Raw genomic sequence first — 24664 nt, 5'->3', positions numbered from 1 at the left:
TTTGACCTAATTAAAATTAATCAAATTTAGATTAGACGATGATTTCAGATTGACTTTATATGAATTTGAGATTGGTTCCATTGATCCTAATTAAATTGAGTTTAGTTTAAGTCAATTGAGCCATTCCAATTAAGGTTATAGTTGATTAAGAAATTTTTAAGATTAAGGTTTTAAAAATGATTATTAGTTTTTTAAGTTTATTTTAGATTAAGTTTATAATATTGATGTGATTATTTCCATGTAGCATATGAAACTGTGCTGATAATTCATATTGAAAGTGTAAATTATGAAAGGACCAAGCGTGTGGAGTCATTAGTCATTAATGGATATAGTCTAGTAGATCATACATTAAGCATGACCATTTATAATATTTTATCATACTATCTTTTGAACGAATATAAATGAATAATCATGGTTATTTTTTATCTTTGTCAATTGAGCTATTCCAATTAAGGTTATAGTTAATTGAGAATTTTTTAAGATTAAGGTTTTAAAAATAATTATTAGTTTTTTTAAATTTATTTTAGATTAAGTTTATAATATTGATGTGATTATTTCCATGTAGCATATGAAACTATGCTGATAATTCATATTGAAAATGTAACTTATGAAAGGACCAAACGGGAGTTATTAGTCATCATGGATATAGTCTAGTAGGATGATTTATTTTGGGGATTAGGGGATCATCAACATGATGGTTAAACGATTCCTATAAACATGTTCTCACTTGGATAGGTCAGAGATATCACTTTCTCCGTTGTTGAAAGTATAATAGGATTCTCTTTATTCATTGTCAAGAAGGAATTTAAGTATGTTTCTTCATCCAAAAAGAGTATATCATTAATATATATTTTTGTTTTATGACATTTTATTTACTATGTAAGAATTATTATTAGTTTTTATATAAAAAATTTATAATAAATCGATATATTTTATATTAAATTATTAATATTATATAATTTTTTTTATGAATATTAAAGATTATTTTTATGATTTTTAAAAATTATCTACCAATATACGTGGTTACTGATATATTTGTATTTGGAATAATATATTACTTTGTAATAGATTTGAGGTATGGGTAGAATAATTTTTTTTATTATTTATGATCAAGATATAATTTTGTAGTAAAAAAATTTTGTATGGTAATAAATTTAAAGATTAAAAAAAAAAGTCTTCTTGGATGTGGCACTCTAAATGCTCTCTTGCGGTTTGGGACGCTAATTGTAGCAAGCGAGGATATAATCCGGTGAACTGGAGATCTAAGCTACCACCACTAAATACTAATTTCTACTCATTAATAATTTATTCGATCATTAAAGAGTTAGGCGATAGGCAACTCATGACTAATCACACTTTGTAATTCTCCTCATTAATTTATTCTCCAAATCGAATCCAGACTGGGATGAGAAACCTCGTGCGTGGTGGTGGTGGTGGTGTGTGTATTCAACTGGAAACGATGATTCGAGTTGACCCCGAATCTAATTGAAACAGTGCCGTCAAAATCTGATATCAGCTCATTTCACAGCCACCGGTGTGTGTGGCTCACGTGAGCCTCCACGAAACTCGTGCGTTTGACCGATGGAATCCAAGAAAAACGCCGGTCTCCGTTCTCTCGCTGTCTCCCTCTGCGGGAAAAGTCATACATTTGACTTTCTCATGTGGTTGGGACCCGCAGTGGGAACGTTTTTCCTGAAGACTACTGTTCTGGCTGGTGAAAGGACATCTCGTGTTCCTTCTTGCATTCACGAGTGTAGCGGTCATTCACCGTTCACTGATTTATTCCATTTGAGGATCACATAATTCATATAGGAAATATGAAATTAACCGCTTAGATCAAAATTAAGACCAAAATTAGTGACAAATCATACTTCTAATCATTTGTCATGCCATCAACTTCAGCTGGGATTTGGTTTTTACTATTATATTAGTACTCATTAATAAAATAAGATACATCGCCGCGGTGTCGCCATACTATAAATAGCTCTCACGCCTACCCTTCCACCATTGTGGCCCGACTAGTTCTTCCTCGCTCGTTGCTTCCCGACATGATGATGAGTTCTCGGAACTCAGGATCGACGGTTCTCCGTCACCTCGGCTTCCGCCTCTTCTCCTCCGCGGTCGCCACCAGAGTCACCGCTTCGGAGCCGGCTCACTCGTTGGTCCTCTCTAGGCCCTTCGTTCCCTCGGCGCCCGCGCGACCCCCGGCCTCCGTGCTGATGCGTCTCTTCCCCGTTCGGATGGCCAGCACTTCGGCGGCTCCGGCCCTCGGCGGAGAGCAGGAGGAACGCGAGGCGAAGTCGTCCGCTCCTGCCGCTCCGACGAGCGGGAGCAAGGCCGTCGCCAGCTACTGGGGCATCAGGGGCTCCCAGATCACCAAGGACGACGGCACCCCGTGGAGGTGGTCGTGCTTCATGGTAAGCGGTCCGTTCATGGATTAGTATTCGGCTTCTAGGAACCAACGGCAGACTCACTGTACGTGTCGAAACCATTTTGGTAGCCATGGGAGACGTACGAGGCCGACTTGTCTATTGATCTGAAGAAACACCACGTTCCGAGGACGCTTCTTGACAAGATTGCATACTGGACGGTGAAAAGCCTCCGATTCCCCACCGACATCTTCTTCCAGGTTCGTATCGTAGCGCCTCGTTGCCTTGTCGTTGATTACATCCAACACGCTACTGCTGTGGACAGAGGAGGTACGGCTGCCGCGCGATGATGCTGGAGACGGTGGCGGCGGTGCCCGGGATGGTGGGCGGGATGCTGCTCCACCTCCGATCTCTCCGCCGTTTCGAGCCAAGCGGTGGCTGGATCCGCGTGCTCCTGGAAGAGGCGGAGAACGAGCGGATGCACCTGATGACGTTCATGGAGGTGGCGCAGCCTCGGTGGTACGAGCGCGCCCTGGTGTTCGCGGTGCAGGGCGTCTTCTTCAACGCCTACTTCGTGGCCTACCTCCTCTCCCCGAAGCTGGCCCACCGCATGGTGGGCTACCTGGAGGAGGAGGCCATCCACTCCTACACCGAGTACCTCAAGGACCTGGAGGCCGGCAAGATCGAGAACGTCCCCGCCCCTGCCATCGCCATGGACTACTGGCGCCTCCCCGCCGATGCCACCTTGAAGGACGTGGTCATGGTGGTCCGCGCCGACGAGGCCCACCACCGCGACGTCAACCACTTCGCTTCGGTACGATCTCCTCCTCCTCCTCCTCCGCCTTCCCTGAGCGGCGTTGTTAGGTTAATCGTTGTCGTGACATGTACTTGGTGGTTGGCGATTGCAGGACATCCATTACCAGGGGATGCAGCTGAAAGATACACCTGCACCGCTCGGTTATCACTGAATTGCTGTTTGTCCTTATCGATGGTTTATAAATAGACTGGTGGATGTGGTGGTGAGCTATTTGAACCGTCTCATCTTCTTGGATGAGATTTGTGAATCTAACTTCATGTTTGATATATGCCAGAATAACATACGGTGACCATTGTACGTTACTTCGATGTGCTATGGCTATGGCTGCGGCTTGTTTGGTGTTTCTGTGGGAGTTAGCTACTGTTAGTGGTCATGGTCTTCTTCTTTGGGGTCTCATGTGGCAGATTCGGGCCACATAAAACCAGCATTGGGTACGTTCCTATGAAATGTGGACATGATGGGCTAATGACAATCTGAGGCCGCTAGTGAAGCTTGTGTTTGTGGACCCACCCTCGGGTTGTCTTGGTGTGAGTTGCACTATGGATCTGTGAGTGCGTCGTCGCTAGTGAAGCAAAGAGGCAACAAGTGTTTGTTATATTGCCCCTCTATATCTATAGTCTATTGACCGAATTCCTTTACGTTTGCGACTCTCTTCACCCTTCGGATCTCCTGTAGTGTATCTATTTATCCCGTCGTCGGAGCCGTATGAATACATTATGACTGGGTTAGTCTTCAGCTACGCACACAGGCTGCTACATGAGCCACCAACGAACCTAAAACAAAGCCAGCTGAAGTAGGAATTCCTACTTTGTTGCCGACAACAACAAAACAAAACAAAATCAATGCAAGAAAAAAAGAAGCAATCCTGTTTTGAATCTGGTCGGGCTTGAACTTATCATAGAAGTTGTAATTTGCACACATCAGGGCCCGTGACAGGCAACATAATCCTGCAAGTAAAAGGGTATGCTTCAAAGGCATCAAATATAGTCCATCATCTCTTCACTAGCTTTTTCCGTCCTTCTGAGAAGCAAGAATGGAACATGCTGCTTTCTGAAGAATAAAGAAAAGAGCAAGTCGTTAGCACAGCTTCAAATTATAGTCACTCTACAACAAATAATTGAGCGAGTAAGATATATTAGCTTGTTTCATTTGCATCTGAGCATCGTATCGAAGCATTTAGCAGCAGCGAGTAGCTAAGTAGGCAAACCTTGGCTCGAATTGATTTGATGGCACAAAGCAATATCTTGTCCCCTGCTATATGTCTGATCCGACGAACGAGCTGTTGCCTTGTGGTTTTCCTTTCCTGCACCAAACATAATGTTACGCAAACAAGTAAATCTATTGCAGTGACTCCTGTGACGGAGGAATACAATGATGAATATTTTGGAAGGAGACAGCCCAGCATACCATGAGTTCATTATGCAACCTTCTAATTTGGCACATCGTCGACCGAGGCAAAATCCTGGATAACATGGATATCAGATCTTTGATAGAAGTCCATGGCGAAGTAGGTCTAGATCCTGGCTCCTTCGAGAGTCCTGTAGTCAGCGCACACTAGTGTTCATCCTTCATATTTCCCAGTAACACTATGGGAGAAATTGCATACCTCTGGTACGAAAATCCACTTTGATGCTCATCACATACAGCGGCAGCACACGAGTTTGGGCATCAGAGTACCATATAATGTATCTGGTGGGAGTGTTTTGGTTGTCAACAGCAGAATCAAAGCTGTGGGAGCTGGGCTGAGATTGACGAGAGCCACGGACGACCTCTTCCACCGCGCCCAAGATCACCCGACACAGCAGAACATGTCTCAGCCCCCTTTCATCAGCGGTTGCGGACATCACGCTGCAAAAAAATTAACAGAGTCGAAATCTCTGAGACGTATGCGCGTGGAGACGTATTGATTCAGGCTTTAATTGCAGCCCACCTGTTGATGGCGAATGGCTCCGGAGTAAAGTACAGGCCAAGGCCGAAATAGCCACCGTCGTCGGGCGCCCCAGAAACATCGAAGCCATCCCTGATGGTCCGGATCACTTTCTCCTTGGGAGCTTCATAGAACGCGACCTTGTCGTTCGGATGCTCGCCACGTTTTTGTTGCGTGGCTTTCAGCTGATCGTGGAAGGCCTCCCAACATGATCTTCTGATGGGCGTAGAGTGCAGTACACGGTGGAGCTCCACCAAGGAACAGTGCGGCACAAGTGTAGCGATATTTGTGTAGAACCTGTGCTGCACGATGACGAATTCGTCGCTCTCCTCTCCTACCTTGATCATTCCGTTGGCCCCAAATCCACCCGTCGCGTCGTCGGATTTCGACCGACCGTTTCCCACATTGCTCTTCTTCTCCATACAATCCTTCCTTTACTTCACAAAATCGCACAGAAATAAATCATCATCAAATCTCTCGAGGCAACAAATAGAAGATGGTAGAGAAATCAACATACATACAAAAAATCACATGAAAAATCAGCTAATTTCCTTTCCATGAGAATTAACGCGACGTCAAGCGTGGATCAAAACGAAGAGGAAACGAAGAGATGCGACATCTGGAGATAGGAATTACCTTTAAGACAGATGAGTGAGCGTCCTTCTCGATGGTGCGAGAGTGTGTGAGGAGAAACGGGAGGGCGGTTATAAATAGCACGGAACCGACCGCCTCTCTATGTCACCGTAGCTGGCGAGAGTGGGATACATCTACTTGGTACCAGACGCGGAATGGGGGGAGGCATTTGTTGCATTGGTAGCATTTAATGCATTTTATGGTTTTATATGCGTCCCACGTGCACCAGTGTGGATGGCAATTAATGCAATAATAGTGCATCGGCCTGGGTATCAATGTCATTCTGAAGAAGTCTCACTCCGCCTCGATCGATCTCGCTCCCTCCCTGACACTCATAGCCACACCACCCGATTCACCTAATATGGAGAATCCGAATCGTTTCCATGTTTCCAGCCCTAATCCTCCAATCTATCTCGCCCTTCCTACCATCCTCCGCCCCGCGGCCGCACGGCCGACTGCTGCCTACCTCCGTGATTCCAACGGCGTCCATTACCTCTGCTTGCAGGCTGAGACAGGTATCCATCTCAGTTTGCGACGGTTTACTTTCTTTAGCTTTTTACATCCCGTTTGTGACTATCCTTAGGGCTTTTAGAATTTTGATCGGTTTATCGTGAGATAGAATTCGGATTGATGAATACAACTTTACGTTCTCCATCAATAAGGTGCAAACTTCATGGTTGTGAATATTACTGGTCTGATGTAAATGAAACCCTTACTCTGATGCACATATATTTAGTAGGTAGCTTGAAATAATAGTTTCTTGTTTATGAATTAGCATTGAGTTTTATGTTTATCATAAGGTTTTGCATGTACCCACTGCGACCCTTTATTAGGTTTTGTTTGTCCTGTTGGGTGGATTGGAAGTAATGGCTGCATCATATAGAATGCAATTTTTGATATATCCTACAACATGAAAATTCACATGAAAAGAATTGAATTTTCTGCATGCACAAATAGTCTTCAGTCATATCTCAGAACTGAGTTCTCATTATAAGCATAATTCTCTTGGTCAGTTGCTAATTGGTTTTCATATCATAGGCAATTGACACAGCGCAAAGTCGTTAACATCCATCGACATATCATGCATGCTGCTCTGGAAGAGGAAGTTATGAACCTGCAGAAGTCCAAAGTAACATTTGCTGATGATGTTATCAATGCAGAGAATGCAGTCCTGAAAACCATGAACACTGACCAATTGCTCAATCTTTTTTGCTTCTTTACCAATCATTCGAATGGTAAGTTACATTGCTTGTTGTGCATGTTCAATTTCTTTCTAGAATTGCTTTTTTATGTAGCCAAATCACAGTTCATCCGATATAATTAATTTCCTTGGTCTTGGTATTTTGACATGAAAACAATTGTGTAATGATATGTCTGAAAGAACATGGAGAAGGGAACTCCAGCTTCAAGCGGCTCCAGTAGATCCAAAGCCAGTTGTTGATGGGAAAGGTTTGGAGGCCATTCTCAGTGGACTTGGGTAGGTATGGGATCCAATAATAACGTGAACAAAACTTAAGCCAGCCCTCGGAAAAGCTTAATGGCTGAGTCTTGAAGGATATTGCAGTTTAATGTCGATTCCATTTTTCGAGGTGTAGCCCCATGATTTTTTTTTTCTTTGTTCATTGCATAGGTTCAAGATGGACATTCCAAATGTGTAAAGCTCAGTTGTACGGCCTATCTAGTTGAGTAGCAGTTCCCAATTGTCTGCTGCCCATTACATTTGTTATAAGCTTTCAACTAATCTAAGTGTACTCTCCATGGCGATTTGCTCTTAGAAATCAGATTGTTGTAGTTATGAACAAATGGTTTGTTTGGTTTTTGTTATTTTTTCTGGATTACTTTCAACTGATAACAAACATGTATCTTCTTTTCTCTTCTTTCAGAATTTGCCTATGTTACTACTTGGAGTTGTCAACAAGGAGATACGCTCTATTCAAGTTAAGCGAACTCAACCCGAGGAGGTCTAAACCAAGCTCATTTCTGATGGAGCATTTGACGCAACATCGAACCTAGCGGAGACGGATGCTGATGCAAGGACTGCTGGATGTTTGTTTGTCGAATGCAAGTTCATACAAGATGGTAGCTGTTGGACCGACGAACATCTGGCCGTCTAGGAAGGAATCTCCGCTGCAATCCAACTAGGTGTACCTAAGCTTATTATTGAGATGATGATGAGTGGATTGTAATGCTTGTTAAGGAGGAACCTCCTCTTGGTTCCTCCTAAACTGTGTTCGGAAAATTTTTGCATCCCTTCTTATTTTTCTTAATCAAAAGATGGTTTATATATCTAAAGCGTGCAATCAATGTGTCCTGGACTCAGAAGTTTTGTCTTCCCTTTGGATTTGTCGTGTATTATCTATCATCTTTGATGCTAATGGGAAACTTTGTACTCGTTTTGTTGAGGTTTAATTAGAGCTTATTCTCTCTCTTTTTTAAGTAGAATGTTGCATTTTGATTAATGGTGCAAAAGTTCTTGCGATCCAACGGATTGGAAGAAAGGCTACACAATAGTGCAGCTAGAGACTAAATAAGGATGTTAGAGACTTGTCTAAAGTTCAATTAATCAATTATTTTTTGGAAAGAAAAATAGTAAGCGAGAAAAAGAGAAACCGACCTGATTGGATGCCGGCGTTGGGCCCCAGTCCCCGTCGTGCCCGCCAATCCGCTTCGTTCGTCAGACTTCCCTTCCGAGGAACCGTTGGATCCGCTCTCCCAACCTCGCTGCACCGTCCAATTCAAATCCCCTGCGCCACTGCCCCTTCAAATTTCAAATCCCCCAACCGTTGCAACCCTACTTTGTCTTTCTATCGATCAATAAAGAGCCTCCAACAGCACTCATCGCTCGCTATTTGGTCTCTCTTTCGGACACAAACACTGTGTCTCCTCCGCCATGGCCGCCGAGAAGAAGTTGCCCCTCCAATCCAGCGCCACCTACAACTCCGCCATCGGCGGCCCTCCTGCGCCGGGCAAGAAGACGATCGAGGAGATCTACCAGAAGAAGACCCAGCTGGAGCACATCCTCCTCCGCCCCGACACCTACATCGGGTCCGTCGAGAAGCACGCCCAGACACTCTGGGTCTACGAGAACGGTGAAATGGTCCACCGCCCCGTCACCTACGTCCCTGGCCTCTACAAGATCTTCGACGAGATCCTCGTCAACGCCGCCGACAACAAGCAGCGTGACCCCTCCATGGACGCCGTCAAGGTCGAGATCGACGTCGATGCCAACCGCATCAGCATCTACAACAACGGCGATGGGGTCCCCGTTGAGATTCATCAGGAGGAGGGGGTCTACGTGCCGGAGTTAATCTTCGGCCACCTCCTCACTAGCAGCAACTACGACGACAATGTCAAGAAGACGACGGGTGGGAGGAATGGCTACGGAGCCAAGCTCACCAACATCTTCTCCACCGAGTTCATCATCGAGACCGCCGATGGCAAGAGGCAGAAGCGGTACAAGCAGGTAACTGATCTGGATCTCTGATTTCTTCCTTACTTCATTGTTCTCGCTCCAATAGGTGACTCTGGCAACGGATCACGGCACCTCCCCCCGATCTGCCCAGTCCTAATTTAGGATTAGGGTTCATTTCTGAGATTTTGCACATCTCTTAGGAACTAGGGTTTCCGATGGACATCTCAATAAGGTTTTCAAGGATGCTGTCTGATGCTTTGCTTGTGTTTAGACGACATTGATATAATTTCTCTTGGGACTTTGGGTTGTAGGTGTTCACCGACAACATGGGAAAGAAGACTGACCCCTCCATCACCAAGTGCAAGGCAGGGGAAAACTGGACTAAGGTCACATTTAGGCCAGATTTGGCCAAATTTAACATGACATATCTTGAGGAAGACGTGGTTGCACTCATGAAAAAGCGGGTCGTCGACTTAGCCGGAACGCTAGGCAAGTCTGTCAAGGTCGAGTTGAACGGCCAACGACTGCCTCTGAAGACGTTCGCCGATTACGTCAACCTGTACCTTCAGTCCGCATCGAAGTCCAGACCTGAACCTCTCCCGAGGTTGGTTCTGCGAGCATCCGAGTTCCTCATCTTCTTACTCGAGCCTTTTGTTGATTTAAAGATTAACTCATGGCTGATTCATCCGACCAGGATTGCGGAGAAAGCTAATGACAGGTGGGAAATTTGCGTCAGTCTAAGCGAAGGGCAGTTCCAGCAGGTACCCGTGGAAGTTGCTCTTGATGGTTCCTGTGTTTGGCATTGGATTTGCCCTTGTTTTAGGTTGCATAAAGCTTGGATTTGCGTCGTGTCTCATTCCAACAGGTCAGCTTCGTCAATGGCATTGCCACGATCAAGGGTGGAACTCATGTTGAGTATGTAACCAATCAAATCACCAACCATATCATGACCATAGTGAACAAGAAAAACAAGAATGCCAACCTAAAGGCACATAACGTGAGGGGTCATCTGTGGGTCTTCGTCAATGCCCTTATCGACAACCCTGCCTTCGATTCGCAGACAAAGGAAACTTTGACCACTCGTCAGGGAAGCTTTGGATCAAAGTGTGAGCTCTCGCAAGAGTTCCTTAAAAAGGGTAAGTTCAAATATCGACAGGCTTCTGCTTCTTTTATCTTCTATAAAGCAGGATAAAATTGAGTTTGTCTGTTTGCAGTTGCCAAGTCAGGAGTTGTGAACACTCTGCTCACATGGGCTGATTTCAAGCAGAGCAAAGAATTGAAGAAGACGGATGGTGCTAAAAGGCAGAGAATTACAGGCATTCCCAAGCTTGAGGATGCCAACGATGCTGGTGGGAAGAATTCTGACAAGTGTACCTTGATATTGACTGAAGGAGATTCAGCCAAGGCTCTTGCTGTGAGATGATGTTTCAGCATACTCGAGCATGTGTAGTTTCAACTTCTCATTCCAAAGTATTATCTGATTACCTGTTTTGAATACAGATGGCTGGTATATCTGTAGTAGGGAGGAACTACTATGGTGTGTTTCCCCTGAGGGGTAAATTGCTGAATGTCAGAGAAGCCAACCATAAGCAGATACTGGATAATGCAGAAATCCAAAACATAAAGCAAATTCTTGGTTTGCAGCATGGAAAGGAGTATGATAGCGCTAAAGGCTTGAGATATGGTCATCTCATGATAATGACAGATCAGGTTTGACATCAGAGCTAAATTCAACTCTATTTTTACCATACTACTGAAACTAATTGTTGACATATTTAAGAATGGATCTTTCTGTTCCTTGAAGGATCATGATGGCTCTCACATCAAGGGGCTTTTAATTAACTTTATTCATACATTTTGGCCCTCTTTGCTGAAAGTTCCCTCTTTTATGGTTGAGTTCATAACACCACTTCTGAAGGTTAGTCTTGATAATGATGTTCAATGTAAGAGAACTATTTCATATGATGATATCTCAAAAGAAATATGTATCTTTTACGCAGGCAACTAATAACAAGAACAAGACTGTCCTATCGTTCTATTCCATGCCTGAATATGAAGCATGGAAAGAAAGTTTGGGAGGAAATGCAAATGGTTGGTCAATTAAGTACTATAAGGTTTGTTGCATTAGATAATAATGGATAGATTTTTCTTTGCATGCACAGTATCTTTAGATTTTGACATTGTCTATCCTTTATTTAATTGCTTTATCAGGGGTTAGGCACAAGTAAATCGGAAGAAGGAAAAGACTATTTTAAGGCCATAGACAAGCACAAGAAAGATTTTGTATGGGTGGATGAACAAGATGGAGATGCTATAGAATTAGCATTCAGCAAGAAGAAGATTGAGGCCAGAAAGAATTGGCTTCGACAATTTGAGGCAAGATGCATGGTTAACCTTCTAGCTTTATCCTATTTATTCTTGGTTTGTATTCTGAGAAACACATCTCCTGAACTATTCCAGCCGGAAAATTATCTTGATCAAAGAGAGAAGCTCATCAAATACAGTGATTTTATCAACAAGGAGTTGATTCTATTCTCCAGGGCGGATCTGCAGAGATCAATACCGTCAATGGTTGATGGCCTGAAACCAGGTCAGAGAAAAATCTTGTTTTGCGCATTCAAGAGGAATTTTGTGAAGCAAGCTAAGGTATATTGAGGGAGAGTTCAGGTGTACTTCATTCCACAGCAGAAATTTTGCATGTTGGATGGGAATTTGTAGTTTGATTTTATTTCATGCGTCTTTCTCTGTCGCACAGGTCGCCCAGTTCGTAGGTTACGTTTCTGAGAAATCAGCCTACCATCACGGTGAGCAAAGTCTTGCCACAACCATAATCGGTATGGCTCAAGATTTTGTGGGTAGCAACAATATAAACCTTCTGCAACCCGAAGGACAATTTGGCACCAGACACCAGGTGAGTTTGCTAAAGATTTCTATTGCATCCTAATTGCATGTTGTGTACTGGTTTCTAATTAGTTTCTCCCCTCTCCAATAATAGGGAGGCAAAGATCATGCCAGTGCAAGGTATATCTTCACTTGTTTGTCACCAATCACAAGGTTCTTGTTCCCCAAGGATGACGACATTCTCCTTGACTACTTAAATGAGGATGGACAATCAATCGAACCCACTTGGTATATGTCGAGGATGCTCTGGTTTTATCTTTTCATGACTGGTTGGACTCTGTTGAGCTTCTTTCTCATTGACAAGTTAATCATCAGGTACATGCCAATCATTCCTATGGTTTTAGCCAATGGAAGCGAAGGTATTGGAACTGGATGGAGTTCTTACATTCCCAACTATAATCCGAAAGACATTGTTGCCAATGTGAGGCGATTGCTGAACAATGAACCAATGCAGCCCATGGACCCTTGGTACCGAGGATTCACGGTCAGTGATGCTCTCTTTTTCTTGCTATTATTGGTGCATAAACAAGGTTTTCTAATAATCTATCTAATCAGGGCCGCATAGAGAAATCAGCAACAAAAGAAGCTGGCGTGACCTATACCATCACTGGTGCCATCGAGGAAGTCAACGACACTACACTGAGGATAACGGAGTTGCCGATCCGTAGATGGACCCAGGACTATAAAGAATTTCTTGAGTCCATGATGACCGGAAATGACAAGTCCAAAGAGCCATTCATTAAGGTAACTTGCTGATGAGAATAGTTTCGTGTGAGTTTTCCCCTAGAATACTAATTTGTTTGCACATTATTTACAGGATTATCGAGAGTACAATGATGACAAAACAGTGCACTTTGAGGTTACTCTGACAGAGGAGAACTTGAGCATTGCCAGGCAAGAAGGGCTGGAGAAAAAGTTTAAGCTGACTACATCAATTGGCACCACAAATATGCACCTATTTGACCCTAAGGGTGTCATTAAGAAATATGATAACTCGGAGCAGAGTGAGTTTCTTAGTCAGCAAACATCAAGATGTATTCCTTCTCTGCTTGAATCAGTTACTGACACCTAACATTTTTTGCAGTTCTTGAGGAGTTCTTTCATCTGAGATATGAATTCTATGAGAAGAGAAAGGTGAGCATTCTGTGATTATTTTGTTCAAATTTTGTAGGTCATATATAAACATCGAGTATATGCTTGATCTTTCACCACATTCGAGCAGAAAGCACTTTTGGACAATCTCGAGTTCCAGTTGCTGAAGCTGGATAACAAAGTGAGGTTCATCCTTGGGGTGGTTAGAGGTGAGATAATAGTCAACAACCGGAAGAGAGCAGATTTGTTCCTCGAGCTGCAGCAGAAAGGTTTCGCTCCCATGCCAAAGAAGACAAAAGGCATCGATGCTGCTGTCACGGAAGAGGAGGAAGAAGATGAACAGGAGGAAGAGAGCCCAGAGGCAGGAAAACGTGGAGTAAAAGCCAGTGACTACGAGTACTTGATGTCTATGCCAATAGGAACCTTGACTTTGGAGAAGGTTCAAGAGCTCTGTGCAGAGAAGGACAAACTAGAGGGCGAGGTTGATGAACTAAGAAGGACATCTCCAAGATCTCTATGGTTGAAGGAACTTGATGCGTTGGAAGAGGAGTTAGATGTCAGTATCACTGCTACTTCAGAACTTGTTTTTCTAGTCTCCTCGTTCATTTTACTTGTTCTAATTTGCTGCCTACACTTGAAAACAGAAGCTAGAACGGAAAGATGCTGAAGCCGAGGAGATGAGGATGAAAAATAACGCTGGTGCCGTACCATCTAGACAAGCACCTAAGAAGCCAAGAAAGAAGGCTTCAAACAAATTTGTCACTGGACCAGAGAAGACGGTAACTGACGCAGGACAAAAGAAGACTAACGGGGGATCCAAGAGAGCTCCTGTGAAGAAGGTTGATTTATTTTCCTTTGCTGATGGTTCATAGTTTGCTTCTGGAAAGTCTACTCTATCTTACCCAAGGCTTTGATTTTGCACTCTTAGAACACGGTGATTGAAAGTGATGAAGACGATGACATAGATGATCTGAAAGACCGGCTTGCTGCTTACAATCTTGACTCTTCTCCTGATCAAACAGGTGCCGGTTAGCATGCCTCACATGTCATTTCTTTCCTTCACATGCAATTTATATGTATGCCTTACGGTTTTCCAACTTGCAGTGATGGAAACTGATTCAGTAGTAGTAGAGCAGCAGGGAGGGCAGAAGAAACAAGCGAGTAGAACTGCTCCTGCAAGGAAGGCAACTCATACAGTCCTCTCCGATAACGAGGACGACGAAGTTCAAAATTACATGCCTACCATAGAGGAAGACAAAGACAAGGATTTCAATCTGGTGGAGCCTAAAGGACGGAAAGTTAGAGGGAGAAAGCCTGCGAATGAAAAGGCTAAACCGGCCACGACCACCAGGAAGAGGGGTCCGGCGCAGAGCAGCAAGCCTGTTTTGAGCCAGAAGTTGATCACTGAAGTGCTTAAGCCGGCAGAGAATGGAGGGAACTCCCCGGAGAAGAAGGTGAGGAAGATGAGGGATTCTCCTTTCAACAAGAGAAGTGGGTCAGTGCTGGGTAGGCCGACAAGTTCTCCCTCCGGGAGTGAAGACTCTAATGGGCCTTCACCTAGCGGCCCAGTGGAGACGACGAATGTAGTGGCAACAGCACGGATCCGACCGAAGAGGGAGAACGTGACCAAAGCCGTGTATGTGCTGAGTGATTCAGAGATCGAAGAGGATCCGCCTACCGATGACTCGGATTTCGATGATGAGGATGATTAACCGAGCGATGATGATGATTTGTCAGAGTCGAAATTTAGTTGGATGTCGTCTAATGCCAATGTTGTCTCAAGTGGTATGAGCTCCACCTCCTTCTGCTTTACCAGAAAGATAAGGTTGATGAGACATGACCACTTCACCATGAAGACGGGCCATTATCCTTTCGGTGGAACGATAGACGTCCACGCCAGTGTTTGGTGAACCGAGCACGCCCATCACGCCACGGAATGTCCACACTGTGGTCTCTCACTGGCTCATAAATCATCGAGAGAGTTATCACTGGTTTGTATTGCCAATGCTCGTCGGTGAACAGCTCGAGGATTCATACAACTTGCATGCACCACACGACATGCCCGATCCAGTGGAAGAATCTCTTACAAATAGTTCCAATATATGTGCCCTCTCATAATCGACTGTAAAGGTTTTGTCCTCCGTAATGCTTTTGACGAGGACACCGTAGCGAATGCTACCAACGTAAAGTGCTCTATTATTGCCTACAATATTCCCAAACTTACAATCTTTATGGTATGGACGTCACATCTCCCGTTACTTGATGCCAAAGGCATCGTCGTGATTACGGTCAATCTTGGATACCGTAAATTAAGTTACAGAAAATTACAACGTTACCCATGCGAAGGACATTGTTGTCATTTAAAAGATTCAACGCCGTTGATGGGGGCAGCATTCTGTCAGCTGAAGTGGTTCACGGCGAGTAGGTGGGCGATTACCGCGGGTCCTCTATATATTTGCCGAAGAAGGGGGAAGGCAGTGGAGAGCGCGACCTTCTTCTTTGATCCTCCGCCCCCTCTTCCCGACAAACACAGCGCTCTCTGCCTACTTTTAGATCTCATCTCTTCTTTGTATGGCAGCCAATTCGAAAGCGCCAGCGCTCGCTGCAGGGTTCGGAAAGCGATTCGTCAGCCAGATCTGGGCCGCTCCGGCTCCCGCCGCCGTCGCCTCTCTGGCACCTGTCTTTTCCAGGTATTAGGGCATCCTAACCAAGATCAATATTACTGCGTCGATTTAACTAACTCTTCTTCTCTATGGGTTTTGGGACACCTTTTGATCTGGTGTTGCTCGTAAAGAGAAATTTAAGTGGATCAACATCATGTTTCTGGATGAACTTAGGGTCGAGAACTTGGAGCTCTGATCTGATCTATCATTGGATACATTAGTGTCTTTCGATTCACCATACGTACCACGTTTCTTTGCACTCTCTGGCGTCACACCCGCTTTGTCGCTCATTGGCAGTTCAAAAAGAAGAATAGAATAAAAACCATGAAAAACCAATGAAGGACCGGTGCTTCCGTTGGTGGCGTTAGTGCGCTCTTACTACCGACTCCGCTCGTACGATCTCATCCGTACGATGCGTTCCTCGAGATCATCGACGTCTCACTTTTTCTCTTCTTTCTGTTATTTTCTTCCCAACCGCGCATCTTTTTTCCCAAAAAAAAAAAATAATTATAATAATAATTATTTTTTACCCGTTTATGACTTCCCGGTCTCAGCAACCTCCCCAGGGTATCGTCTGCCCCGTTGGGTCCCCACGGGGCTCACCTGTGAGGACATCACTACCTGCCTGCACAAGGGAGGTAGGTGAGATGGGTCGGTGACCATGTTAGCATATATCCACATCCGGGACGGTATTGCATCGCGTAGCCCATTGTGGCGGTGCCGTCGACTTCGACGCGTTCATTCTGACATGAATAGGACAAAACCCACATCTTTAACTATGTCAAATTAGTGCTTTGTGCAGGAGGAGGGCCGTGCACGTCTCGTCGTACGATAAGAACGTTGACGAGCTGGTGCCGCCGAGCGTGGTGCCGGACCATGTGATCGACGCTAACTCCGACAAGTATTGGAGCCCCCACCCCACCACCGGCGTCTTCGGACCGGCCGACGAGGGCAGTGCCTCCGCTGCTGCCGGCGAGAAGGTGGCGGCCGCTCCAGGCAGCGGCCCGTCTGCGCTGGACCAGACCGTGTGGTTCCGCCCCCTGGAGGACTTGGATAAGCCTCCTCAGCCCTGACCGCTGCATCTGTCGCCTCTGCGGGAATAAATAACAGCGAGCAATATGTACCTCTATGCTTGTGTTGAATGCATGTTCAGAACTCTTTGCTTGGATTCAGTATGGCGTGCTATGGTAACGATGATGATGATGATGATGATGGTGATAATGTAAATGGCGTGCGGTACTGCGTATCTTTGTTTGATCTTTTCTGTTATATGCATTTAAACTGCCAACTTAATCTGCAGATTTCCTTTGAAGGATGTGTTGCTAATTGTATTACTTTGCGGTCTTTTCTGGATACCGTGGTGATGGAGGCGTGGATTGCTTTGGAAGTTGATCTCATCTGTTTTGGGAAACGAGAAGCTTTAAGAGATCAGTTTTTCCATTTCTTTGGATCTGTGCAAGAAGATGCCTTGGTTGCAATTAATGATCATAACAGATGCCCCCTTTTATTCATTTGAAACAGGAAAAAAAACAATCCATTTAAGAAGCGTAAACAGCGTAGGTGTGTGACAGAAGATTCAATTGCTTCGCAGTGATGATGACAGGCAGATGAAGCTTCAGAACATTAGGCAGTGTTCACTGGGATGCTGATGCGCACGTGAATCTCGTGGCTAGCAGCTCATGCATCACTCCCTGCGTCTTGAATCCTTGGACGGTAAACTGCACAGAAAATATGGGAATCGCTTGTGAAATCACAAACGAGGTTGGAATTTGGGGAAAGTTCATGACCAAGAAGAATCATTCAATCCACAGGCTATTATCACGTTAAACATGTTGCAGTCCGTGCTGCAAAACTCAGAGTGAGGTTAAGACTCGTTCAAGCCGCAAGGCTGCTCCTGCTGTCTCCTCCTCGAGAATAAGAGAGACATAGTGTCCGTCGGTTGCGGATTCGACGATCGATCTCTTCTCAAATTAAGGCTTTAAGAAGTGGATTCCGACTTGAATCCGACTTAATTGCAATGCCCGTTCTCTTGTTCTGACACGTAAGATTAGTCTTTATTACCTTCTTTTAATAAACCTTTCTGATCGCTATGTTCGCTACCCACCTAGTGATTGGACAGAAAAAAGGGGGCCCATTCTCTTCGTCGAATCACCAGCAGACACGTAGTTGCCACAAAGAAGCCATCGGCAAATCCGACTACGACTGCGTCATCTGAGCCGTTCGATGCGGATTCAGACGGCGATGCTGCGGCTATAACTAGTACTCGATCCCTCGTTCCTCGCCTCTCCCGGAGGTGGCTGCGGGAAAAAGAAGAAAGGAGAATCTAATGCCCTCAAATCCTTCTTCTCTCTAAATCCGGGTGAGACTCTCTCTCTCTAAATCCTTCTTCTCCTACGCTCTTCGATCTGTTTTCGTTGTAATTACTGGAGATTTCCCTTTGTTTCGTGTTTGATTTCGACCGAATGTAACTTTTAATTCTCAGCTTTCTAGGGTTTCGTTTTTCGATCGCCACTTGCTTTGCCACTTTAGAGGGAACCGTAACCCTACTTCATCTTCCGCAAGATAATTGCGCCGGTGAAGAACGAGATCTCATTCTAGTCGAAGGGAACAAAAATCCTTGCTTTTGGTGCTGGCTTTGGCTAGGGTTTCTGATTGGACTCTTTTTGGTGGCAGAAGGATGGATCTGAATCTCCACCTCGGTCTGCCTCGCTCCCCACCTCCACGCCGTCGTGATCTCGGTTCTGATCTCTCGCTCAGCTCATTGCCTCCCCGGCCGTCTCCTTCCACCACTGTCGAGGACGGCCGTGCTCCAATTCCCATGTCGGGGGCTGTGGAACCATCGGAGTCTCACCCTCCCCACGCTAATTCGCAAGCCGAATACGGCCCTGAGCTGCCGGTTGTTCTACCGTCCGATAGAGTCTACACTCCCGAGTACGCCTCGTGCTTCGCTCCTATTCAACCGGTTGTTGGAGACCCTGAAGGAACTGACGCCCCATATTCTCCTATCCGTGTCGAACACCTGCCTGCTCTGCAGGAACCGGGTGAAGCTTACTTGCCACCTTTTGTTCGTGGATCAGCAAACCATCAAGATCACGGCGCAGCAACCTTTAGCTTTTACCCCTCAATTACCGTTCAAACAGGTGAATCCCTGCGTCCGGAAGATGGGCCCTCTTCGAGAACTGGGCCCTCTTGCTACCCTGATTTATGTTTCAGCAGGCTGATGCAGTCGAGCAATCGATGGCCAAACAGGCGATTTAGGTCTTCGCTTCCGCATTCTGGTGAGAGGCTCAGTTTTGGTTCATCATTGTTGCCTAATCCTGAGCAGAGGGTGCCTGACATAGTGAGCTCCCAAAGACCTTCGGAATGCAATGATAAACACAAACTGATTGCTGAAAACAAAGCAATGGAAGCTTCAGAAGACGAGAGGGAAGATAAAAGTAAAAGTGCTGCTAACTTTGAGTGCAATATTTGCTTCGATATGGCTGCAGAACCTGTTGTTACTTCATGTGGTCATTTATTTTGCTGGCCATGTTTGTACCAGTGGCTGCATATTCATTCCGATCACAAAGAATGCCCTGTATGCAAAGGCGAGGTAACCGAACCAAAGATCATACCTATTTATGGTAGAGGGAGTTCACAAACTGGTGTTGAAAAGAAAAATGGGGAAGATGCAGAATCAGCCGTTAAAATCCCACCAAGGCCACATGGAAATAGATTTGAGAGCTTTAGGCAGCAGGTTTGGTCTGTTTCGAGGAGACTGGATGAGGGAATTGCGGCATCTTGGAGGCGCATTCTGGATCAGCAAATACGTACTGGAAATAGATACGGAGCATTTGCAGATCCAAGCCAGCAAGATATATATGACAGTGTTCATGGTAGAGCTCTAATTAGGCTGAGGATGAGAAGAATGTCGAGGGAGGTGAACCCTGAAAGTGGATCTGTCACCGGGGAGCTTGGATTGCCTGTAAACAATATGCCAACCCCTATTGCAAGTAACACAGATTCTATTTTTCAAGATGGAGCTAGGCACCAGTTTTCTATGTATGATGTTGGCAGAGACAGATCGGCTGCTATAACTGCTAACTTTGGTAGGGTGGTTGGACAATTTACAAGTAGTGGTAATGGATATGGTGCATCTACTTCATCTGTTGATCCTCCAAATTCCAGCCCATTTGTGAGTGGGCCTCGGGTTGAATCAGCATTGGCCGCCGATCAAGCTTCTGCTTCTAGCACCATGGCAGACATACAGGGAGATGTTGCTAGTTCTGATGCCCTTGCAGAACCTTATAATGCCGGGTCATCTTGGTTTAATCTGAGGAGAGGTAGAAGCAGCACCTCTGGTTCCTTTGATGCTGATGGAGGTGTTCTTGACTCGTCTAAGAGAAGAAGATTGAACTAATTCTCCTTGACTAGTAGTGATTTGAGGCATCTTCTGCTTATTCACCTCTTGGTACGTGTTTAGATAATAAATCAAGTGGAGTAATATAATTAGTTGCTTCTATGATATGTTCATCTTCATCGGATTATCTTCATTACATACAAATCATACCCAGCATAACATGTATACTGGAAAGTTCTGACAGCTCCATCTTTCAATATTAATGGCTAGTTTTCTCCATCTGAAGTCGCCATCTAGTGGAATAACAATATTTATGGTTCTGATTATTGAGTTGTACTGTTGGTTTTGCAATTGTGATGCCAAACCAAAATGCTGATAAGAGAACCATTTTTGGAACTACACAAATTGTTATATCTTTTTCTCTAAGAGTTGTACTGTTAATTTTTTTGCACAAACTGTTGATTTGCAATTGTGATGCTAATAATCTAAAATGCTTGATAAGAAGACCATTTTCGAAACTAAACGGATTGTTGGATATTTTGTCTACCAATTTGTTGATTTTGCATTTGTGATGAGAAAGACCATTTCATTTCATTGACACATGAGAAATCCAATTAAGGTCCATTTCATTCAGTAGTAGTCTCTCGTTTGGCTACTTGAGTTCATGCACATCCAAATAGGTAGGTTAAATTGAGTTGGGTGTAAGTCATGGTTCCCTGTTGCCATCTTTGCAAATGCTAAAGAAATTGAAGTTTACTTGTGGAAAGCACAAAAATACATGTTTATTCAATTCAGGACAACAACAAAAAAAAAAAGTGCCTGCTCTGCTGCAGAAACCATGGTTTCTTCTTAGCACAAACAACAGACTCATCTCATACTGAAATCCAAAAATAGAAGCAAATGACAGCTTCTATATATTTTAGTCTCTCTCCTTATTATGGCCAATCATCATCATCATCATCAACATCTCCGCTAGATAATGATGTTCTTGTTTATCTCAGCGAGAGCCAATCTCCTTCCTTCCACCTGGTCAACAAAAGACAAAAGGTATCAAAATACATGATCCCAAAATACATGATCCCAAGGCCGAATCCTGACAAGAACTCATAACCTTTGATGCCTTACCTTGCCGTTGAGGTCACTAATCTTCTCCTTGTACAGCATCTTCAGCTTTCTCAAGCTCAGACAGTTCAAGTCTACATGCGAACCCTGTTTCTCAGCATCAGTTTCCACCCTGACTTCCCTGCACCTGACTGCTGTCCTGGTTGACTCATCCAAGCTTTTCTTCTCATCGTCAGCATCACAGTGTTGGCACTTGTCCCCGTGTTCGATCTTGTTCTCACTTTTCTCCGCCTCGAAGATCACTCCAGCAGCCTTCAGTGTCAGCCCAGATGCAGCTCTAACCTCCACTTGGGTCAAGGTTTCAGCAGTCAAGTCGACACCATTTGATCTCCTCTCGGAGCTCCTTGAATACAGATGAATCTGCTGGGGAGGAGAGGAAGCAACAACTTCAGCAGTGTTGTCTACTGCGTCCTTTTCTGAAGCTGAAAGATCCAGGACGCTGGAATTCTTTGTTTCCTCCTCTCTCTTGCTTTGCTCTTCCACAGCATCTCCTTCGATCTCCAGATTCTCTAAACAAGATACGAGCCCCTTGACAGGTGATTCTTGTTCTCCTTCGCAGCCTCTCTCTGCATCTGGTACTGGTTCTTCATTGACCACTTCAGCTTCGTCTTCTTCAGCGTCGTCTACGGCCAGCTGATGCAGGGGAAGACTGGTGTTCTCGACGACCACATTGCTGTCATGCTCACAGTTCTCGCCATGGACATCTTTGTCTCCATCTCCATCAGTCTCTTCCTCGATCTTCTCTGGTGACTTCATGACGCAGAGATGAGAAGCATCCCCTGGTGTCGAATCTGACGGCTTTGTGTCGTCTTTTTCGAAAGAATCATTCGTTTTGATGCCTAGAGTTCACATGGATCATCATCACTGGTTAGGAACTGCAAGGGTAAGAAGCAAGAAGCTTCACAGAATAAATACTTGACAAGGCTTTACCTTCTTCCACTTCTTCTTCTGGTTGAGTCTCAATTTCCAACTCATTTACGTCATCGGATCCTTCAGATTCTGGGATCAATCCATCTTTTTCGAGCTGGTGCGGTGGAAGATCGGCTTCTACGACCTCCAAGTTGGAATCTCGTTCGCACTTTTCACCGTCAATTCCTTGAGTCTCTTCGAGATCAGGCATCTTGCCTGTTGCCAAATCTGAGGTCTTCTTCCGAGAACCATCGTGTCCCTCCATGTAATTCTTGGCCTCGACGACTATAGTTCACATAGACGATCTCTAATAAGAAACGAAGAAAGACATGGTGGAATTAAAAGGAAAGAAGAATCCACACTGCGGTTCATCATCTTCACCTTCTTCCGCTTGTTCTGCTGCTGTTGCTGCTTCTTCTTGGCCCAAGGTTTCCATCTGACGGATCGAAGCCCTCGCCCTGGTCCTCGTGCTGCTCCTCATGGTTGTCGTGGTGTCATCAACAGCAATCGACTTCGAGGACTGCCTCGTCCGGCGAGTTGTGATCCTCGACGAAACCACCGTGTCTTCTGTCCCTTCTTCCACCCTAACCGAGGACTCGGCTCCCCTCCTAGCCGTCGTTCTCCGGCCAGTTCTAGTGGCTGGAGTTTTGGTTGCCTTGACGAGACCATCTTCCGCGGCTTCGACATCCTCTTTCTTGCTCGTTCTTCTTCTGGTGTTCCTCGTGGTCGTCGCCCCTTGGGACTTCTTCGTGGTGCTGCGCTTGACCAAAGCTATGGGTGTCGTCTCTGCAGGTCCATCCTTCTCCTCTTTATCTTCTTCTTCCGAGAACAGCTTCTCGATCTCGGAGGCCTTTGCGGTCACTCGACGAGCCCGAGGCAGGGGGCTCGCCTGCTGCTCTCTGGGCTCAACAAGTGCGGGAGCCACCGCCCGGCGAGCGGAGGTCCCGCGAGAGGAGCACGGGAGGTCGGTCGAGATGGCCTGAGCTTTCTTGGGGGACTGATTCCACAGCTTTTCCTCCATGCCCTCAATCCCTCCGCCCTGTTTGAGTTGGAACCAAACACACACGACTGAGATGAGGAAAGAGGGAACAAAAATGTAAAAGGAAAGGAAGGGGGAGGTGGGAGAAGATCATACGGCGTGGAGAGCCTGGAGGGCGTCGGCCATGGCGACGTTGGTAATGTTGGCAGGGATGTGGTTCTTCTTGCAGAGGGCTTGAAGCTCTCTCCTCGGCAGGCTGTGGAAGTCCATGGTTGGCTTTCTCTTCTCCTCTTCCTCCTCCTCCTCCTAAGGGTTGGCTCGGTTGGGTTGCACGGTGGCGGCGTTTCTCCCTACTTCCTTTTATAACAGCGAGAGGTAAGAGGGATTTTTGTGTGTACGAAATTTGAATTATTCGACCGTTGGCAACAGATTCTCGCGGACGCGTGGTGCTTGTATTTTGAAAATTTGACCGTTGGTACAGATTCGTAAGAGAAAAGAAGAGGGTGGGGGTGGTTTTGTTTCGCCACGTGTCCTTTTTAATATTTTGACCCTTATGTCACGATAGATCACAAGCGGCGCCAAAGGCACAAGAAAGGAGGGAGAGAGCACAGAAATGTGTTTCCTCTCTCTTTGAGCAACTTGTGAGCACCACTCGTTCGTGAAGAAACAGAAAAATAAAAATAAAAGGGAAATCAGTCACTCTTTGGAACAGAATTTAACTAAAAGTATTCACTTGAATGCTATCATCATTAACGTGAAATTTGGTTATCAACTATGCTTGAGACAGATCTCACTTCGAAAATATAAAAAATATTTTAATTTTTAGTTATTTTCAAACAGTATTTTTTTTTTAAATTTTAAAATAATACTCTTAAGTTTAAAAATCTTAAAGTTATCACTCCTTCCACCTCTACCCCCTCCTTTTTCTATTACCATTTTGCCTCCGCTATCGTTGCCTCGCCTATCCTCCCTCATTTCTTCGTATCTTTTCCATCTCTTTTTCCTCTCCTTCATTGCATATTGTCCATCCTTACCCCTACCTTTCTTCTCCTTTCTCTTCTTCTCCTTATCCATCGACAATAAGACCTTTAGTGAGAGTAAAGGATCAAAGCGATGATATGCGACGATAGTAAAGAAGGAGAATGACGAGGAGAAAGGAGGGGATAGTTTTGAGATTTTTAGATTTAGGGATCCTTTTTGGGAAAAAACAAAAAGAGAGTATTGTTTTAAGAAAATCATCCCAATTTTTTTTTTAAATCCTGAAGTAGGATAATTATATTCCCTTCTCATTTAAATCTCCCTACTTACATATTTGATGTGACTCGTTCATACTCGTATCATAATATTAAAAAATATTTGGTGTATCATATTTTATTTAAAAAAATATTTATATGAATTTGAAATGATTAGTGTACAACAATAGTAAATAAAAATATCATTTGTCATAGATTTGTAATTCTTGTTAAGGATTCTGATCAGACAACAATCCAGTGATAGTTGC

The 24664-nt window shown here is 44.7% G+C and overlaps 6 protein-coding genes and 1 long non-coding RNA gene across 15 annotated transcripts; 5 read left to right on the top strand and 2 right to left on the bottom strand.

The window, feature by feature from the left end:
* Positions 1-1994: 1994 nt before the first annotated feature.
* On the top strand, positions 1995-3529 carry LOC135639225 (ubiquinol oxidase 2, mitochondrial-like). Of its 2 annotated transcripts, XR_010496862.1 has the most exons (5): positions 1995-2417; positions 2501-2629; positions 2695-3183; positions 3278-3388; positions 3461-3529. XR_010496862.1 is itself a non-coding variant. In XM_065153038.1 (4 exons), the coding sequence occupies exons 1-4, from the start codon at positions 2049-2051 to the stop codon at positions 3335-3337; spliced, it is 1047 nt and encodes a 348-aa protein (XP_065009110.1). In that variant the 5' UTR covers positions 1996-2048; the 3' UTR covers positions 3338-3529. The 2 variants fall into 2 exon arrangements, 1 of the variants encoding a protein (XP_065009110.1); XM_065153038.1 differs by having other exon boundaries at positions 1996-2417; positions 3278-3529.
* Positions 3530-4052: 523 nt separating this feature from the next.
* On the bottom strand, positions 4053-5907 carry LOC103983857 (probable inactive poly [ADP-ribose] polymerase SRO2). Of its 5 annotated transcripts, none has more exons than XM_009401171.3 (6): positions 5750-5907; positions 5117-5545; positions 4793-5034; positions 4594-4724; positions 4394-4489; positions 4053-4236 (listed from the first exon to the last, which is right to left on the bottom strand). In XM_009401171.3, the coding sequence occupies exons 2-6, from the start codon at positions 5533-5535 to the stop codon at positions 4189-4191; spliced, it is 936 nt and encodes a 311-aa protein (XP_009399446.2). In that variant the 5' UTR covers positions 5536-5545; positions 5750-5907; the 3' UTR covers positions 4053-4188. The 5 variants fall into 5 exon arrangements, with proteins under 5 accessions (XP_009399446.2, XP_065009107.1, XP_065009108.1 ...); XM_065153035.1 differs by having other exon boundaries at positions 4327-4489; positions 5750-5901; XM_065153036.1 differs by having other exon boundaries at positions 4327-4489; positions 5117-5550; positions 5750-5888.
* A 121-nt stretch (positions 5908-6028) lies between these two features.
* Positions 6029-8182, top strand: LOC108952809 (uncharacterized). Of its 2 annotated transcripts, XR_010496864.1 has the most exons (5): positions 6029-6261; positions 6785-6981; positions 7128-7223; positions 7377-7427; positions 7630-8182. It is a non-coding gene; the product is annotated as an uncharacterized LOC108952809 (long non-coding RNA). The 2 variants fall into 2 exon arrangements; XR_010496863.1 differs by having other exon boundaries at positions 6785-7223.
* A 419-nt stretch (positions 8183-8601) lies between these two features.
* LOC103983855 (DNA topoisomerase 2) lies at positions 8602-15015 on the top strand. The gene is made up of 20 exons (XM_009401170.3): positions 8602-9209; positions 9470-9762; positions 9853-9919; positions 10024-10294; positions 10373-10572; positions 10659-10868; positions 10963-11076; positions 11159-11272; positions 11370-11534; positions 11619-11804; positions 11914-12069; positions 12154-12287; positions 12375-12543; positions 12615-12803; positions 12877-13063; positions 13144-13193; positions 13282-13707; positions 13796-13990; positions 14080-14173; positions 14256-15015. Exons 1-20 carry the CDS (start codon positions 8637-8639, stop codon positions 14861-14863), a joined length of 4401 nt encoding a protein of 1466 aa, XP_009399445.2. The 5' UTR covers positions 8602-8636; the 3' UTR covers positions 14864-15015.
* Positions 15016-15557: 542 nt separating this feature from the next.
* On the top strand, positions 15558-17126 carry LOC103983854 (late embryogenesis abundant protein At5g17165-like). Its single transcript, XM_009401168.3, has 2 exons — positions 15558-15841; positions 16617-17126. The coding sequence occupies exons 1-2, from the start codon at positions 15723-15725 to the stop codon at positions 16885-16887; spliced, it is 390 nt and encodes a 129-aa protein (XP_009399443.2). The 5' UTR covers positions 15558-15722; the 3' UTR covers positions 16888-17126.
* Positions 17127-17978: 852 nt separating this feature from the next.
* Positions 17979-20432, top strand: LOC103983853 (uncharacterized). 3 transcript variants are annotated; one of them, XM_009401166.3, is made up of 3 exons: positions 17979-18173; positions 18297-18388; positions 18488-20432. In XM_009401166.3, exon 3 carries the CDS (start codon positions 18492-18494, stop codon positions 20211-20213), a length of 1722 nt encoding a protein of 573 aa, XP_009399441.2. In that variant the 5' UTR covers positions 17979-18173; positions 18297-18388; positions 18488-18491; the 3' UTR covers positions 20214-20432. The 3 variants fall into 3 exon arrangements, with proteins under 3 accessions (XP_009399441.2, XP_009399440.2, XP_065006663.1); XM_065150591.1 differs by having other exon boundaries at positions 18136-18173; positions 18305-18388; XM_009401165.3 differs by lacking the exon at positions 18297-18388.
* Positions 20433-20822: 390 nt separating this feature from the next.
* LOC135637792 (uncharacterized) lies at positions 20823-23481 on the bottom strand. Its single transcript, XM_065150589.1, has 5 exons — positions 23320-23481; positions 22566-23223; positions 22206-22469; positions 21279-22114; positions 20823-21179 (listed from the first exon to the last, which is right to left on the bottom strand). Exons 1-5 carry the CDS (start codon positions 23431-23433, stop codon positions 21126-21128), a joined length of 1926 nt encoding a protein of 641 aa, XP_065006661.1. The 5' UTR covers positions 23434-23481; the 3' UTR covers positions 20823-21125.
* Positions 23482-24664: the final 1183 nt, after the last annotated feature.

The sequence above is a fragment of the Musa acuminata genome, chromosome BXJ3-5 (assembly GCF_036884655.1).
Source record: "Musa acuminata AAA Group cultivar baxijiao chromosome BXJ3-5, Cavendish_Baxijiao_AAA, whole genome shotgun sequence".
NCBI classification, from domain to species: Eukaryota; Viridiplantae; Streptophyta; class Magnoliopsida; order Zingiberales; family Musaceae; genus Musa; species Musa acuminata.
This window is presented reverse-complemented; position numbering and strand designations above follow the sequence as displayed.